At 41.5% G+C, this 14,099-nt stretch overlaps 1 protein-coding gene across 3 annotated transcripts; it reads left to right on the top strand.

Annotated features, from left to right (window-relative positions):
• The first annotated feature begins 639 nt into the window (after positions 1-639).
• slc35a4 (solute carrier family 35 member A4) lies at positions 640-12,968 on the top strand. Of its 3 annotated transcripts, none has more exons than XM_012958423.2 (3): positions 640-742; positions 8,957-9,052; positions 10,500-12,968. In XM_012958423.2, the coding sequence occupies exon 3, from the start codon at positions 11,225-11,227 to the stop codon at positions 12,188-12,190; it is 966 nt and encodes a 321-aa protein (XP_012813877.1). In that variant the 5' UTR covers positions 640-742; positions 8,957-9,052; positions 10,500-11,224; the 3' UTR covers positions 12,191-12,968.
• The last annotated feature ends 1,131 nt before the right edge of the window (positions 12,969-14,099 follow it).

Genomic DNA, 14,099 nt, shown 5'->3' with positions numbered 1-14,099 from the left:
AACCATGCCAATCAAGCAGTATTTTCACCATATATTTCAGAATCTGACTGTTGCATAGTAAGCAGAACCAAAGGCTTTATACCACCTTGTACCAGGTAGGCATCATATCTGGAAACCACATTCTGCCAAGATGCTTTGAAATGTCATAATGAATTTGCTCCAAGTTGTATTTGTTATCAGGAATGAGTACTTCTTCCATAATGGATAGCTGGGTGAGTCTCCTTCCACACATTTTTCAAACTCTACAAATGCACTGCAAGAGACCTCCCGGCACTCCCCAAGACCAATAGCAGTCAAGTTCTTGCAGCTGCAATTCGATAAGCTTATCATCCAATGGTTAAAGCCCATTGGCGCACACAACCAGTTTAATTAGGTGTGGGCAGTTCATACTGATCCGTTCAAGCATTGCTTTGCTTACTGGACGACCAAAAGTAAAGATCGGTGACAGGAGTTTCTTCTATGGAGAATGCATCAAATTCCTCTTCATACAGAAAGAAGTACATGACAATGTTCACCTTTGGTGAATGCTTGATAAGCGCATCCCAGCTTTGTTACTTAATTGTATGAAATTGTGTTTGACCTGGATTTTCATTTACAATATCAATGCGAAGGTGTTCGAGGCGAACGTGCTTCTCGGTGGAAAGGACCAGTAATAGCTCATCGCTCAGAAGATGGTAATTAAGTGCTAGTTCTTGAAGGCCATGACAATGATCTGCCACGCACAGAATTCCTTTAAAAATAGGTAAAATGGTTAATTTATCTAAGAATATTTATTGTCTAACATGCCACCAACGTAAATCCACGCAGTTTAGTAAGGATCAAGGTACAGTTTTATTATTATAGAGAATCGGAAATTATGATGTCAGCGCTTAGCGATGTAATTTGCGTAATATGTGTATTATAAATAATAATATACCTCCTGTTTAATATATGAGGCTATTGATGTTCTATGACATGTTCCATGACACTCGGCTTATGGCCTTGTGCCCTTATATAGACATGGAACTTCATTATTCTCTATGTAGTTTCTAAGAAAACACTGTAATATATATCCCTAGATTTTGCATTTGGCCACTAGGTGAAACATGCAGTAAAGCAGAAAATTCTGTTAAAGTCCATGGGATTTCTACAGCATTTCCAGCCACACCCATTTTTAGGTTTCAATTCTCCATTAACACTAGAAGAACAAATTGGCTCATAAAAATGAAATGAGAAAAATACAAGAAATGGCATGCTGTATTGCTCCCCTGAAGCAATGTAAAGGCCTACCCCTACATGCTAATGAATGGGACAGTTGGCATTTGTTTTAATTGCTATTAGTTCCTAACTGCCTCACCTGTGAATCAAGCACAACCCTCTACCCCTCCAAAAAAGATTAAAATAAACATTGGTAAAAAAAAAAACATTTTTCCTTTTTGATATGCAATTATGATGTGATTGGAGTTGCTGAAACTTGGTTGAATGAGTCTCATGACTGGGCAGTTAATATTGGGGGGTATACATTGTTTCGGAGGGACAGGGGCAATAGAAAAGGAGGAGGAGTATGTCTGTTCATTAAGCAGGAATTAAAAGCAAATATTAGAGAGGAAGTGATGGGGTTAACAGAGGGAGCTGAATCCTTATGGGTTGAGCTTCTCACAGATAGTAAGGAATCTACCAAACTAATTGTAGGGGTATGCTATAGACCCCCTAATGTAAGCGAAGAGGAGGAGGCCCAGCTCCTGTTGCAAATAGAAAAGGCTGCTAGTTTGGGGCAAGTGATAATAATGGGGGATTTTAATTACCCTGATATTGACTGGGGCAATAGTACTGCCAGGACAGTAAATGGGAACAAGTTTATAAACTTGCTGCATGACAACTTTATGTCACAAGTTGTTGAGGAGCCAACCAGGAACCATGCTATACTGGATCTAGTGATCTCTAATGACCCAGAACGTATAGCAAATGTGCAAGTGGTTGAACCCCTGGGTAATAGTGACCATAATGTTATTTCATTTAATGTTTGGTGCAGGAAACAAATTTACACGGGGGCAACAAAGACAATGAATTTTAGGAAGGCAAATTTTAGCTCCTTAAGGGCAGCGCTTCAGGGCATAGATTGGGGCATTATGTTTTCTGATAAAAATACAGAGCAGAAATGGTTGTCATTTAAAATGATATTAAATCATTACTGTTCTCAATTTATTCCATTAATAAGAAAAAGTAGAAGTGTTAAGAATCACCCTATGTGGCTTAACTCTGAGGTAAAGAAGTTAATAGGGAGAAAAAGGAAAGCTTTTAAGAAATATAAGTCAGAGGGGACAGTAGCTGCGTTTAATGATTATAAACACTATAACAAGTGTTGTAAAACAGCAATCCGGAAGGCAAAGATAGAAAATGAGGAGCGCATCGCGGCCGAGGCCAAGACTAACCCCAAAAAGTTTTTTAAGTATATTAATAGTAAAAAGATGCAGGTTGAGGGTGTGGCCCCATTGAGTTATAATAACAATATGGTTACAGCGGATACAGAAAAGGCAGATGTGCTTAACCAGTTCTTTTCTTCTGTGTATACAGTAGAGGAGCCAGTGGGACAAGTCCCACCCAATAGCTGCACTGTTGCCTCAGCTCCAACTACACAGTGGTTGGCACAGGATATTGTGCTTAAAGGGTTACACACGATAAATGTAAACAAGGCACCTGGGCCAGATGGAATACACCCTCGGGTACTGAGAGAGCTAGGGGCAGAATTGCAGTGGCCCTTGTTTCTGATATTCTCAGACTCTCTTTCATCAGGTATGGTACCTAGGGATTGGAAGAAGGCGAATGTCATTCCCATATTTAAAAAGGGAGTAAGATCTCAGCCTGGCAATTATAGGCCTGTAAGTTTGACATCCGTGGTGGGCAAGTTATTTGAAGGCTTGTTAAGGGATCACATTCAAAATTATGTAGTGGAGAATGCCATTATGAGCAGTAATCAGCATGGCTTTATGAAGGACAGGTCATGTCAGACCAATTTAATTGCTTTTTATGATGAGGTAAGTAAGAAGCTGGACAGTGGGGATGCAGTAGATATCATCTATTTGGATTTTGCCAAAGCATTTGATACCGTTCCCCACAAACGACTGCTTTCTAAGCTAAGGTCTATTGGTCTTAGTGAAGCCGTTTGCACATGGATAGAAAACTGGCTACAGGATCGGGTACAGAGGGTGGTTGTTAATGGTACATTCTCTACTTGGAATAAGGTCCTCAGTGGGGTCCCTCAGGGTTCTGTACTGGGTCCACTTTTGTTTAATTTGTTCATAAATGACTTGGGGGAGTGTATTATGAGTAATGTATCAGTGTTTGCAGATGACACAAAACTCTGCAGACCAGTCAATTCTATCCAGGATGTGACATCCCTGCAGCAGGACCTTGACCAACTGGCAATCTGGGCAGCTAAGTGGCAGATGAGATTTAATGTGGATAAATGTAAGGTCATGCACCTGGGATGTAAAAATATGCAAGCCCCGTATACCCTTAATGGGACTGCACTAGGCAAATCCATAATGGAGAAGGACCTTGGAGTCCTTGTAGATAATAAACTTGGCTGTAGCAAGCAATGCCAGGCAGCAGCTGCAAGGGCAAACAAGGTTTTGAGCTGTATTAAAAGGGGTATAGATTCACGGGAGGAGGGGGTTATTCTTCCCCTTTACAGAGCGCTGGTAAGGCCCCATCTAGAATATGCTGTTCAGTTTTGGTCTCCAGTGCTCAAACGGGACATTACTGAGTTAGAGAGGGTCCAGAGAAGGGCAACTAAGCTGGTAAAGGGTATGGAAAGTTTCAGTTATGAAGAAAGACTGGCCAAGTTGGGTCTGTTTACACTGGAGAAGAGGCGCTTAAGAGGTGACATGATAACTATGTATAAATATATAAAGGGATCATATAATAACCTTTCTAATGTTTTATTTACCAGTAGGTCCTTCCAACGGACACGAGGGCACCCACTCCGTTTAGAAGAAGGGAGGTTCCATTTAAACATTCGGAAAGGATTTTTTACAGTGAGAGCTGTGAGGTTCTGGAATTCCCTCCCCGAGTCAGTCGTGCTGGCTGATACATTATATAACTTTAAGAAGGGGCTGGATGGATTCTTAGCAAGTGAGGGAATACAGGGTTATGGGAGATAGCTCTTAGTACTAGTTGATCCAGGGACTGGTCCGATTGCCATCTTGGAGTCAGGAAGGAATTTTTTCCCCTCTGTGGCAAATTAGAGAGGCTTCAGATGGGGTTTTTTTGCCTTCCTCTGGATCAACTAGTAGTTAGGCAGGTTATATATAGGCATTATGGTTGAACTTGATGGACGTATGTCTTTTTTCAACCCAACTTACTATGTTACTATGTTACAAGACAGTTCTGGTAAAGTAGAAGTAATAAATCGATTTTCCCTTTCTCTTTCCTTTCCCTTACCTGGTGGGGGCACATTGTACAAGTAACCTGCTCTGTGAGATGGGGATTGAGGTTTCATTTTGTTTCACAGATCACATAGCCATTAAAACCCAGGGACTTTTTCAGGGACAGCTCTTACACAGGGGGATACAAGTGAATAAATAACTTGGTTACTTCTATTACAGGTATGGAATCCCTTATCCAGAAACCCATTATCCAGAAAGTTCCAAATTACGGAAGACCCTCTCCCATAGACACCATTATAAGCAACTAATTCTTATTTTTAAAAATGATTTCCTTTTTCCCTGTAATAATAAAAGAGAACCTTATATTCAATCCCAACTAAGATATAATTAATCCTTATTGGAGGCAAAACAAGCCTATTGGGTTTATTCAATATTTAAATGATTTTTAGCAGACTTAAGCTATGGAGATCCAAATTACGGAAAGATCCCTTATCTGGAAAACCCCAGGTCCTGAGCATTCTGGATAACAGGTCCCATACCTGTAATTCATATCAGCCACATCCACCATACCCCTTGCATCTTGAGCAGGCCCACCTATTTATAACCAGTATGAGTGATGCACAGACCCCCTACAATGCCTCCAATCCTGTTTTTATTTGATTTTAATGATTTTGTGCTCCAAGCCACCAATATTTGTTTGTTTTTTTCACCTTTGCAACCCTAACCACCTATCATTTTTTTTTTTTTTAACCCTTAGGGCCTCAGCCAATGATTATGTATTTTGTATTTATTTTTTTATTAGAACCCATGATCACAATGCTTTTTGCGGATAATTGTTTTTGATTTTGGTTGTTCCTCTGAGCAACATTTTTCCCCCCTCTTTAGAGGTCTAAAGTTTTACTACATTTTATTAAAGGCTGTTAGTCTGGTCACAAGCAGCCACAAACCACCAATGCACTTTATAATGGTCAGTATTTGCTGTTTTGGCTTTTTGATCTTATACCATCGCAGTTTGTTTTAGTTAAAGAAAGGCAGCAAACAATGCAATTGCAAACATGTTTATGGCTTGGGCAAAAAAAAGCATAAATTCTATTGGCACTGCCAATATTGCGGTAAGGTGCATATGAGTTATACTCCCTTCATGTACCTACATACTAAAGAAATACTGCTTTCTATATCCTTTCTATGTACACATAACTAATTAATATGTATTTATATAGTAATGTGCCTCAAGCAGTGATGGTAACACAGCAGGTGAATGAACCCCCATCAGGTGATAAGAGATTCATCCCATATTCAGAATTCTATGTTCCTGCATGTACTTCTGTACTAGACACCATCAGATGTGTGTCCCCCTTAGCACACTTGTAGAACCTTCGGTTCCTTATTAGTCAACATAGCTGGCTAAGGAACTGACACTTTCTAACCTGTAATTACTAGTGAAAGTATTCCATGCCAATTAGGGACTTGCTTATGCCCACAGCCTAGTGTGTAAAGGTTGGGTATGACGGTGAATGCCAGTTGCTCTGACAAACAGGCTTCCCACAACAGCAGCCTGCATGCCAGCTCCAGCCCCATGGGCCGCAGAACAGGCAGCGCCCCCCCGTCCCACACACGCTTCCCCCGGCTGTGGCGCTAACACGCTGTGTTGATCTCAGAGACATCGATCGCTCGCGTCACGTGGTGTTAGAAGCCAGAGCGCATCGATGCGACACTCTTGCATGTGTGAGTGAGCGGGGGCCGGTCAAACAACATGGCGGATGACAAGGTTAGTGGGAGAGTTGGTGTGTGGGAGAGTCGGCCTAGGTTATTCCTATTTCTAAGTTGCCTGTTCCTTCTGCTGCTAGGGGCGCCCTTACACGTTACCCGCATTCCATTTGCGCTACTTTCCAACACATTGTGACGGGATTGGGCGTAAGGATTTAGTGGTGCAGTGGCTGTAGATCCTGGGGCCAGCCCATTCACTCCTATTCGCCCTACTGATAATCATTTATAGTGCGAGCATTGGCACCTTTCTAATTAGTAATTAGGCCTAAGCCGGAAAGGAATATGGTCTAACCCCCTCCTTGTACAAAACCCTACTTTTTAAATGGTTTCTAATTCTTTGTAAACTTACTTGCTATTTATATTGCCTGCGCTACTGGTTCAGACTCCTGAAACGTTTTAATATAAGTTAAGAACAACTGATTTAGATACACAGATTAGAAGGGAATACATACTGCTTTCTATATCCTTTCTATGTACACATAACTATTTAATATATATTTATATAGTAATGTGCCTCAAGCAGTGATGGTAACACAGCAGGTGAATGAACCCAATCAGGTGATAAGAGATTCATCCCATATTCAGAATTCTATGTTCCTGCATGTACTTCTGTACTAGACACCATCAGATGTATGTCCTTCGCAGATATATATAGCATAACCTCTAGGCCAGTGGTTCTCAACCTTCCTAATACAGTTCCCCATATTGTGGTGACCCCCAACCATAAAATTATTCATTCCCCAAAGGGGTCCTGACCCACAGGTTGAGAACCGCTGTTCTAGGCTTCTAAGTTATGTCACTATGTGACAAGGGGGAGTGGTACAGGATCTGACAGTTTGTACCCGGGGGGTGCTGGACATGTGTGACACTTGCTGTGACTAGCCTTGGCTGATTGTCACCAACATGTGTACGTTACAGCCTGAAGTCTGCCCGTGATCATTTTGTCAGCATAACCAAACTGGCACTCAGCTGCTACCCACCTCCTTCCCTAGCTTAACCATTTTAAATGCACATTTACGGGAGCTGCATTATTATATAACAATGATGTATGTATGTATGTATATCTTTTTTATAAAGCGCTTACTTATGTATGCAGCGCTGTACAGTAGAATACATTAATACAAACAGGGTTATTAAGATAATAGATAAATATAAAGTATAACAATAAATACAAATAAATACAAGGTACAGTTGCAATACGTTAAGAGTCAAAGACACAAGAGGATGGAGGTCCCTGCCCTGTGGAGCTTACAATATATATGGGAGGGGATGTATTAAGGCCTGTGTAGGTCTAGGGCATCCTCTTGACCATAAATATCCCCTAAAAGGTTGCATCCAGTCTGTTAGGCACAGCACTGAGCTAGATTGCGGATGACAGTTTGCTGTTGCGTATGGCACACAGGCTGAAAAGGTGCCTGAAATTGAATCTAGAAAACAACCTAACAGCACTTGAACTGTCTCCTCAGCCAGAAAATGTGAGCTAAGGCTGATGCCCTAGCTTAGCAGGGCGTATTCTCGGCAAGCGTTTTTTGGCTTGCCGAGAATACGCCCTGCTACGCTAGATTTCCACTACTTTGTGCCTGCACCGGAATGAATGAAATACGCTCAGGTGCAGGCACATGTAGCCAATATCCGCCAAAAAAAACCGAGACTTCGTATCTTTGGCGGATATCGGCTACACATGCCTGCGCCCGAGCGTATTTCATTCATTCCGGTGCAGGCACAGGTAGGAACGTATGGCGGTATTTTCGGCAATTGGTTTTCCGCTTGTCGAAAATATACACCCTACCCTCAGTGTGGCATCAGCCTAAAGGTAAATAGTGTTTTCAATCGAGAATATTTTTAAAGGTAAAGACACACTGGGCTACTAGTAGAAGCTACTTTTTCAAGGCTACTAAACTCTAGAAAATACCATAGACATAGACAATACTGAGAATTGCCACTGCTAAAACACAAGTAGAGAAGATTATCAGTAAATAATCAGCATTGTCTTTTTTAGTAGCCACAACAAGTAGCTGCTACTAGTATCCCCGCGTTCACCCTTACAACAGGGAAGCAGACAAAACTGCCTGGAATGAGGGCTGCCTGAAAGCACAATAGCTCATAGTGGCTAGGGTAACATATTTCAGCTGCCGGTGATCTCTCTCTTTGCCACACGTAAGCTAAACAAATGGTAGGTGACTGGTGGACATAGGCCACATGTGCCTTCAGCCTACGCTTTGGGTTGACATCAAATGTGGAGTATTTAGCTGCTGAAAAGCACAATAAATTGCTATCCTTTTAACTTGGGCCAGTACTGGTGCTTTTCACACCATTACAGAAATACCCTGGTAACTTTTTTGATCTTTGGTATATTTAACAACCAACATTGCGCCTTTTTTTTGACAAAACATATTATTGTCCCCTTTTGCTTCCTATTGCGGACAGTTTGAACTGCTTCATGCATCAAGCATCTTTTGTCTGAAAACACTGATGCCAGGCATGCCATATTGAGATGACTGTACTTGTCTACATAAGAAATAATTTGGATTTTTGTCACCTCTATTGTGACCAAGTAGGAACAGATATTAAGGTGTGACATATATGTTGTTCTGCATACAAAGAGGTCTTGTGGTCAGGTTATGCTACACTGTATCATGTGACACAAATATCCACAATTATAAAGAAGCAGAGCCTGGTAATAATTAGGTACATAAGGACAGGCCATTTAAATTATAAGGTTCGTCCCTTTGTCTAATGCCACCAAAAAATAGCAAATGGAATGGCTGAAAATATGTTTGTGTAGCATTTTGTGTTGTTTAATATCTTTTTGTACTTTGCAGGGCTCCTCAAAGCTGAAGGATCTTGCCTTTCTGAAGGGGCAGATAGAAGTTCTACAGCGCAGGCTAGAAGATGAGGTACAAGCCGGAGTGGGAAAAGTAAGATCTGTTTAACTTTAACACCCTAATACTGGTTTGTTCTGCTTCCTCCTGTATCGACGTGGGCATGTGGCTTAGCAAGTTTGTCATAGGAAACTTGTGAATAGAAACCCTGGTATTTAAAAGCATATGTGCTTACAGAGCATATTTTGCTGATTAAACATGTTTTTTTTGTCGTTTAGTGCTCCCACAATCCCTTTGTCATTCTGTATTTCCCCTACTTCTTGCAGAATAAAATATATGTCTGTAACAACTTAAAATCATGGAAATGATGGATATTTGGTGCATGAAATAAAAACAGAAAATAAGCTAAAAGGACGATACAACCTGTGTAATGTTTATGTCACGTTTCTCCTATGCAGTGATGTTACTTGATCCCTTTATCAATAAGTAAAGGCTCTGCAGCTTTCCATAATCTGAAGTCATCACAAATTTGTATCTGCAGCATCATTTAGCCTCATATTGTATATCATATGGATATATGCTTCTTAGTAAAATTATTATTTGACTGGCGAAAAGTAAAGTAAATATACTTTAATAAGAATACACTCTCCCTTTAGCATATGTGGGTATTTATTTTCTGCATGTTTATTACATGTGAATACTTCCTGCACAGTGTTCGGTAGCAATTAACTTGCAGTCGCAAGTAAGGCTGATATCAGGCTTTTTGTCCATTGCTGGAGAAAATCCCAATGCGCCCAGTATCTATAGGCAGTAGCGACATTCCCTGTTAATAAAATGCCTTTTTAGGCCAATAAGACACCTAGAAGTGTATTTATCAATGGGCAAGGTTTCGGAGTTTACCATTTGATAAATACACTATTAAAAATCCCATAGGAATGAATAGAAAGTCAGTGAATTTTTCTGTGGTTTGCTCTAATCTCACATTTTGATAAATCTGCCCCCTAGTGTGAAGCTGGCCATAGACAGACTGACAAAAGCTGTCGTATCACCCTCTACAGCAGGGGTAGGGAACCTATGGCTCGGGAGCCAGATGTGGCTCTTTTGATGGCTCCATCTGGCTCGCTGCCAAATCTTTAATAAAAAAAATAACGGGGGGGTGTGGCCTGCACTCGGCGGATAGAAGATGTGTTCTAAGCCTTAGAACACGTCTTCTATCCGCCGAGCGCAGGCCACGCCCTCCTCTGCATCACATCAGGCATCCTTGGGACCCACCCTACCTTGCCCCGCAGCATCCGTAGCCAAACGGAATCCGTAGACTCTCACGGAATTACATTTTAAAATATGTGGTGTTTATGGCTCTCTCAGCCAAAAAGGTTCCTGACCCCTGCTCCACTGACTGAATTGGCAGCTCTTTGACCTATCTAGTAAAAAAAAAATGGCTTGCTAGATTATTTTGGTCCCATTTACTTTCGTTCTTGCATCATTTAAGCTGGTAAAAGAATGAAGATATATTTATCGCATCTACTTTTTCTCTTGTTTGCAGGATGGTTCCCTTTTGAGCTCTCCATTCCTTAAAGGATTCCTGGCTGGATATGTCGTTGCCAAACTCCGAGCCTCCGCAGTTCTGGGATTTGTGATCGGAACTTGCAGCGGTATTTACGCAGCTCAGTCGTATGCAGTGCCAAATGTGGAGAAAACTATCAAAGATTACCTTAGTTCTCTGAGAAAGGGGCCTGATTAGACTTGAACAGTGCTTACACTCCATTCCCTGCTCCTCTCATGTATTAAGTGCTTTACTTGAACGTTATCAGTTAGAATTAGGGACCTCTCACGTTGCACAGTATGTTACTGTGTGCCGGTTACATAAACTGGATGTACAGGGTATGTCCTATCTGTATTCTCAGCAGGCCTGACAGCTACTGTTTTCCTTGCCTTGATGCAAAGCAGAAAGCGGGTTGGATGAACTTACGGTGTGTGGAACAATTCTTATAGCAAAGACGACAACGGGCTGTTTGTGCAGAACATTTGGCAAATACATTCGGAGCTCCAATGCTCTCAACAATATTTTCTGCATTCATGAATGAGTAACATGCTAGTTCTCATAACCAAGCCTTTAACCTGTTTTTTTTTTTTCTCATACTTTGTCATTTATCTCCGGGTGTTTATTTCTGGTGCATTTTATCCAGGTCTGTATATGAAATAAAATTTGGTACCAAACCGCTAACAAATGTAAATGGGCTTTGCTCATAATTTCTAAGGGTACTAGCAATGTATTCTGTTAACATTGAGCCCGACGGGTCAAATAATTCTCCTGGTAGGAAGAGACTAAAGCAGATATTATGGGGGCTGATGTTAGTCCTGTCTGTTACCATTTATGGTTCTCATGCACCTCTTATTTACCTGTGCAAAGTCAATGGTGAGATTCCCTTCAGCTCGTCGGCTGTTGTCCTCCTAATTGAACTGAGTAAGTTTGTAATCTCCCTTGTATTCTTCCTAATTCAGGACTGGAAATCCCTGAAAGCCTCTGTTTCGTGGCATTTAGCTGCGCCATATGCAGTACCTGCTGTTCTATACGGGGCAAATAACAATTTAGTCGTTTACATTCAGCATTTTATGGATCCTTCTAGTTTCCAAGTCTTAAGTAACCTGAAGATTGTCAGCACAGCCGTGTTGTACAGCTTATTCTTGCGCCAGAGATTGTCTGTCCGCAGGTGGCTGTCTGTCTTCTTGCTTTTGGCTGCTGGAGTATTCTATAGCTATGGTGGAATCCAGGATCTGGAAAAGGTGTCTTCAGACACAAATCTGTATGTTACTCTGCCAGGCTTGCTGTTAATGCTCGCTTATTGCCTTATCTCCGGACTGTCTGCCGTTTACACAGAAATGACTTTAAAGACTCAGAAGATACCACTGAACATGCAGAATCTTTATTTATATTCGTTTGGCATAATTATAAACCTCACAGCACACCTGACCAGCAGCAAAAACAGTGACTTTTTTGATGGGTTTTCTGTTTGGGTTTGGGTTATCATCCTCAGCCAGGCCCTTAATGGCTTGATTATGTCTCTTGTGATGAAACTCAGTAATAACATCACCAGGCTTTTTATTATTTCTTTCTCCATGCTGGCAAATGGGTTTTTGTCTTTCATTTTGTTCCAGCTACAGCTCACAGCACTATTTTTCTTGGCAGTGGTGCTCATTGGCCTTGCTGTCTACATGTATTATGGCATGAAGTAACACAATACAATACACAGACTGCCTTTTGATTTTGTTTCTAGTATTGTAACCATGGGTCATGTAAAGTTCTTTTAGAATTGAACACTGCTACTGGGAATGAAGGGCCTAATAAATCATTTAAATATATGCCAGGCACTGTGTGCCAAATGTATACTTGCACCATAGCACATTATCAGGTGGTGCAGAAACCCGAGGCCGAGAATCAGCCCCTACCTTGCCTCAGCTCCATGTTGCATCAACCTTAAGGTAGAAGTATTAATTTCATGCATAGATATTTATTCAGATAAATCAGTAACTTCACCTTAATATGATAGACAATACCATTTGTATTGACATTGCAATTCAGTCTTCCCCTTCCCCCTTCTGAGAAGATACAGTGCAGCAAAGAAGTGTACAGCCCAAATCTTACCTGAACAGACCTTTAGGTTGGATTTCCTGGTCTATATAGGAGCCATTTTCCACAAAGGTTCCCCCAGCCATTGCTCTAGTCCTCTATTGTATAGTTAGACCCACCACTGCCCATATGCTAAGTTGCACAGGGTTGCTATATTTTGGGAAGGTGTCAGAAGTCATAAATATGCTTCAGTGAACCCAAACCAAAGAAAAAAAACATTTCTATATTTTGGGGGTTAAATAGCAGAAATGTATATGATGCATGTTTGTTATTGGGAAGAATGTCTGAAATACTCATGTATAAAGTAAGCGTATTTAGCAAATGCTACTTCCATTAAATATTATATGCTTTATTTTCTGTATCTATTAAAATATTTTTATGCTCCTTTTGTGTATGATTTGGCTTTTTTTTAGTACATTAAAAAAACCTACATAGGAGGCAAAAATCTCTTCTAAAGTTAGCTGTCCAAAAGCGAATCACTTGGGCAAGAGCCTCCTCCTGCTTACCACTAGCACTTCTTAAAGCTATCTAGCCAGTACGACTGATTCAGGGAGAGAATTCCAAAACTTTACAGCTCTCTCTGTAAAAACCTTTTCTGAATGTTTAGACGGAACCTCCTGTCTTCTAACTGGAATGGATTCCTTCCTGTCTGTTGGAAGGACCTACTGGTAAATAAAGCATTAGAGAGATTATTATATGATCCCCTTATATATTTATACATAATTATCATGCCCCCCCTTAAGCACCTCTTCTTCAGTGTAAACAACAACTTAGCCAGTCTTACTTCATAACTAAGGCATCCCAAGGGTAAATGTAAATTCCATGTGGATCAAACAAGTAGAATGACTACATTGTCTAATTTCTGGATAGCAGGTCCCATACCTGTACAGCAAATCTGGTTTGCTTTGGTGCCATTCACTGATACACACCTCTTTAGCTGCATGGTTTAATGCCTTAGGGCTCTGGTACACGGGGAGATTAGTCGCCCGCGGCAAAACTCCCTGCTCGCGGGCGACTAATCTCCCCGAGTTGCCCTCTCCCTGCCATCCCACTGGATGGCAGACGCGGCGGGGCGATTTTGGGAAATCGCCGAAAAAGACTCGCGAGTCTTTTTCAGTGATTTGCGTGAAATCGCGCCGCCGCGTCTGCCATCCCGCCGGCGACTTACATGTTCGCTGGTGGGATGGCAGGGGGAAGGCAACTCGGGGAGATTAGTCGCCCGCGATCAGGGAGTTTTGCCGCGGGCAACTAATCTCCCCGTGTACCAGAGCCCTTAAGTGACACGTTTCTTTGCCAGTGGCATGGTATACGCATAACACTTATTGGATTACAAATTAGCAATTACCACCTTGGAGGGGTAGTAGCTTCCTTAGCCAGGAAGGTGTCAGAATTCCCCAAGGTAATACAAAGGGGAAGCCTCCTTTTGTTCCCCCACTTGCTTGAGAAGGTAAGGTGTGCTCCAGAGGGCCTGGGCAGAGGCAGGCCCAGTATAGGAGAAGTAAGTGCCAGCTAAGA

Source organism: Xenopus tropicalis, chromosome 3 (genome assembly GCF_000004195.4).
Source record: "Xenopus tropicalis strain Nigerian chromosome 3, UCB_Xtro_10.0, whole genome shotgun sequence".
NCBI lineage: Eukaryota > Metazoa > Chordata > Amphibia > Anura > Pipidae > Xenopus > Xenopus tropicalis.
The sequence above is the reverse complement of the archived record's forward strand: the minus strand, read 5'-3'. Positions and strand labels throughout refer to the sequence as shown.

Coding starts and splice junctions, on each gene's coding strand:
- slc35a4 (XM_012958423.2), top strand. CDS start 11,225: ATGTATTCTGTTAACATTGAGCCCGACGGGTCAAATAATTCTCCTGGT.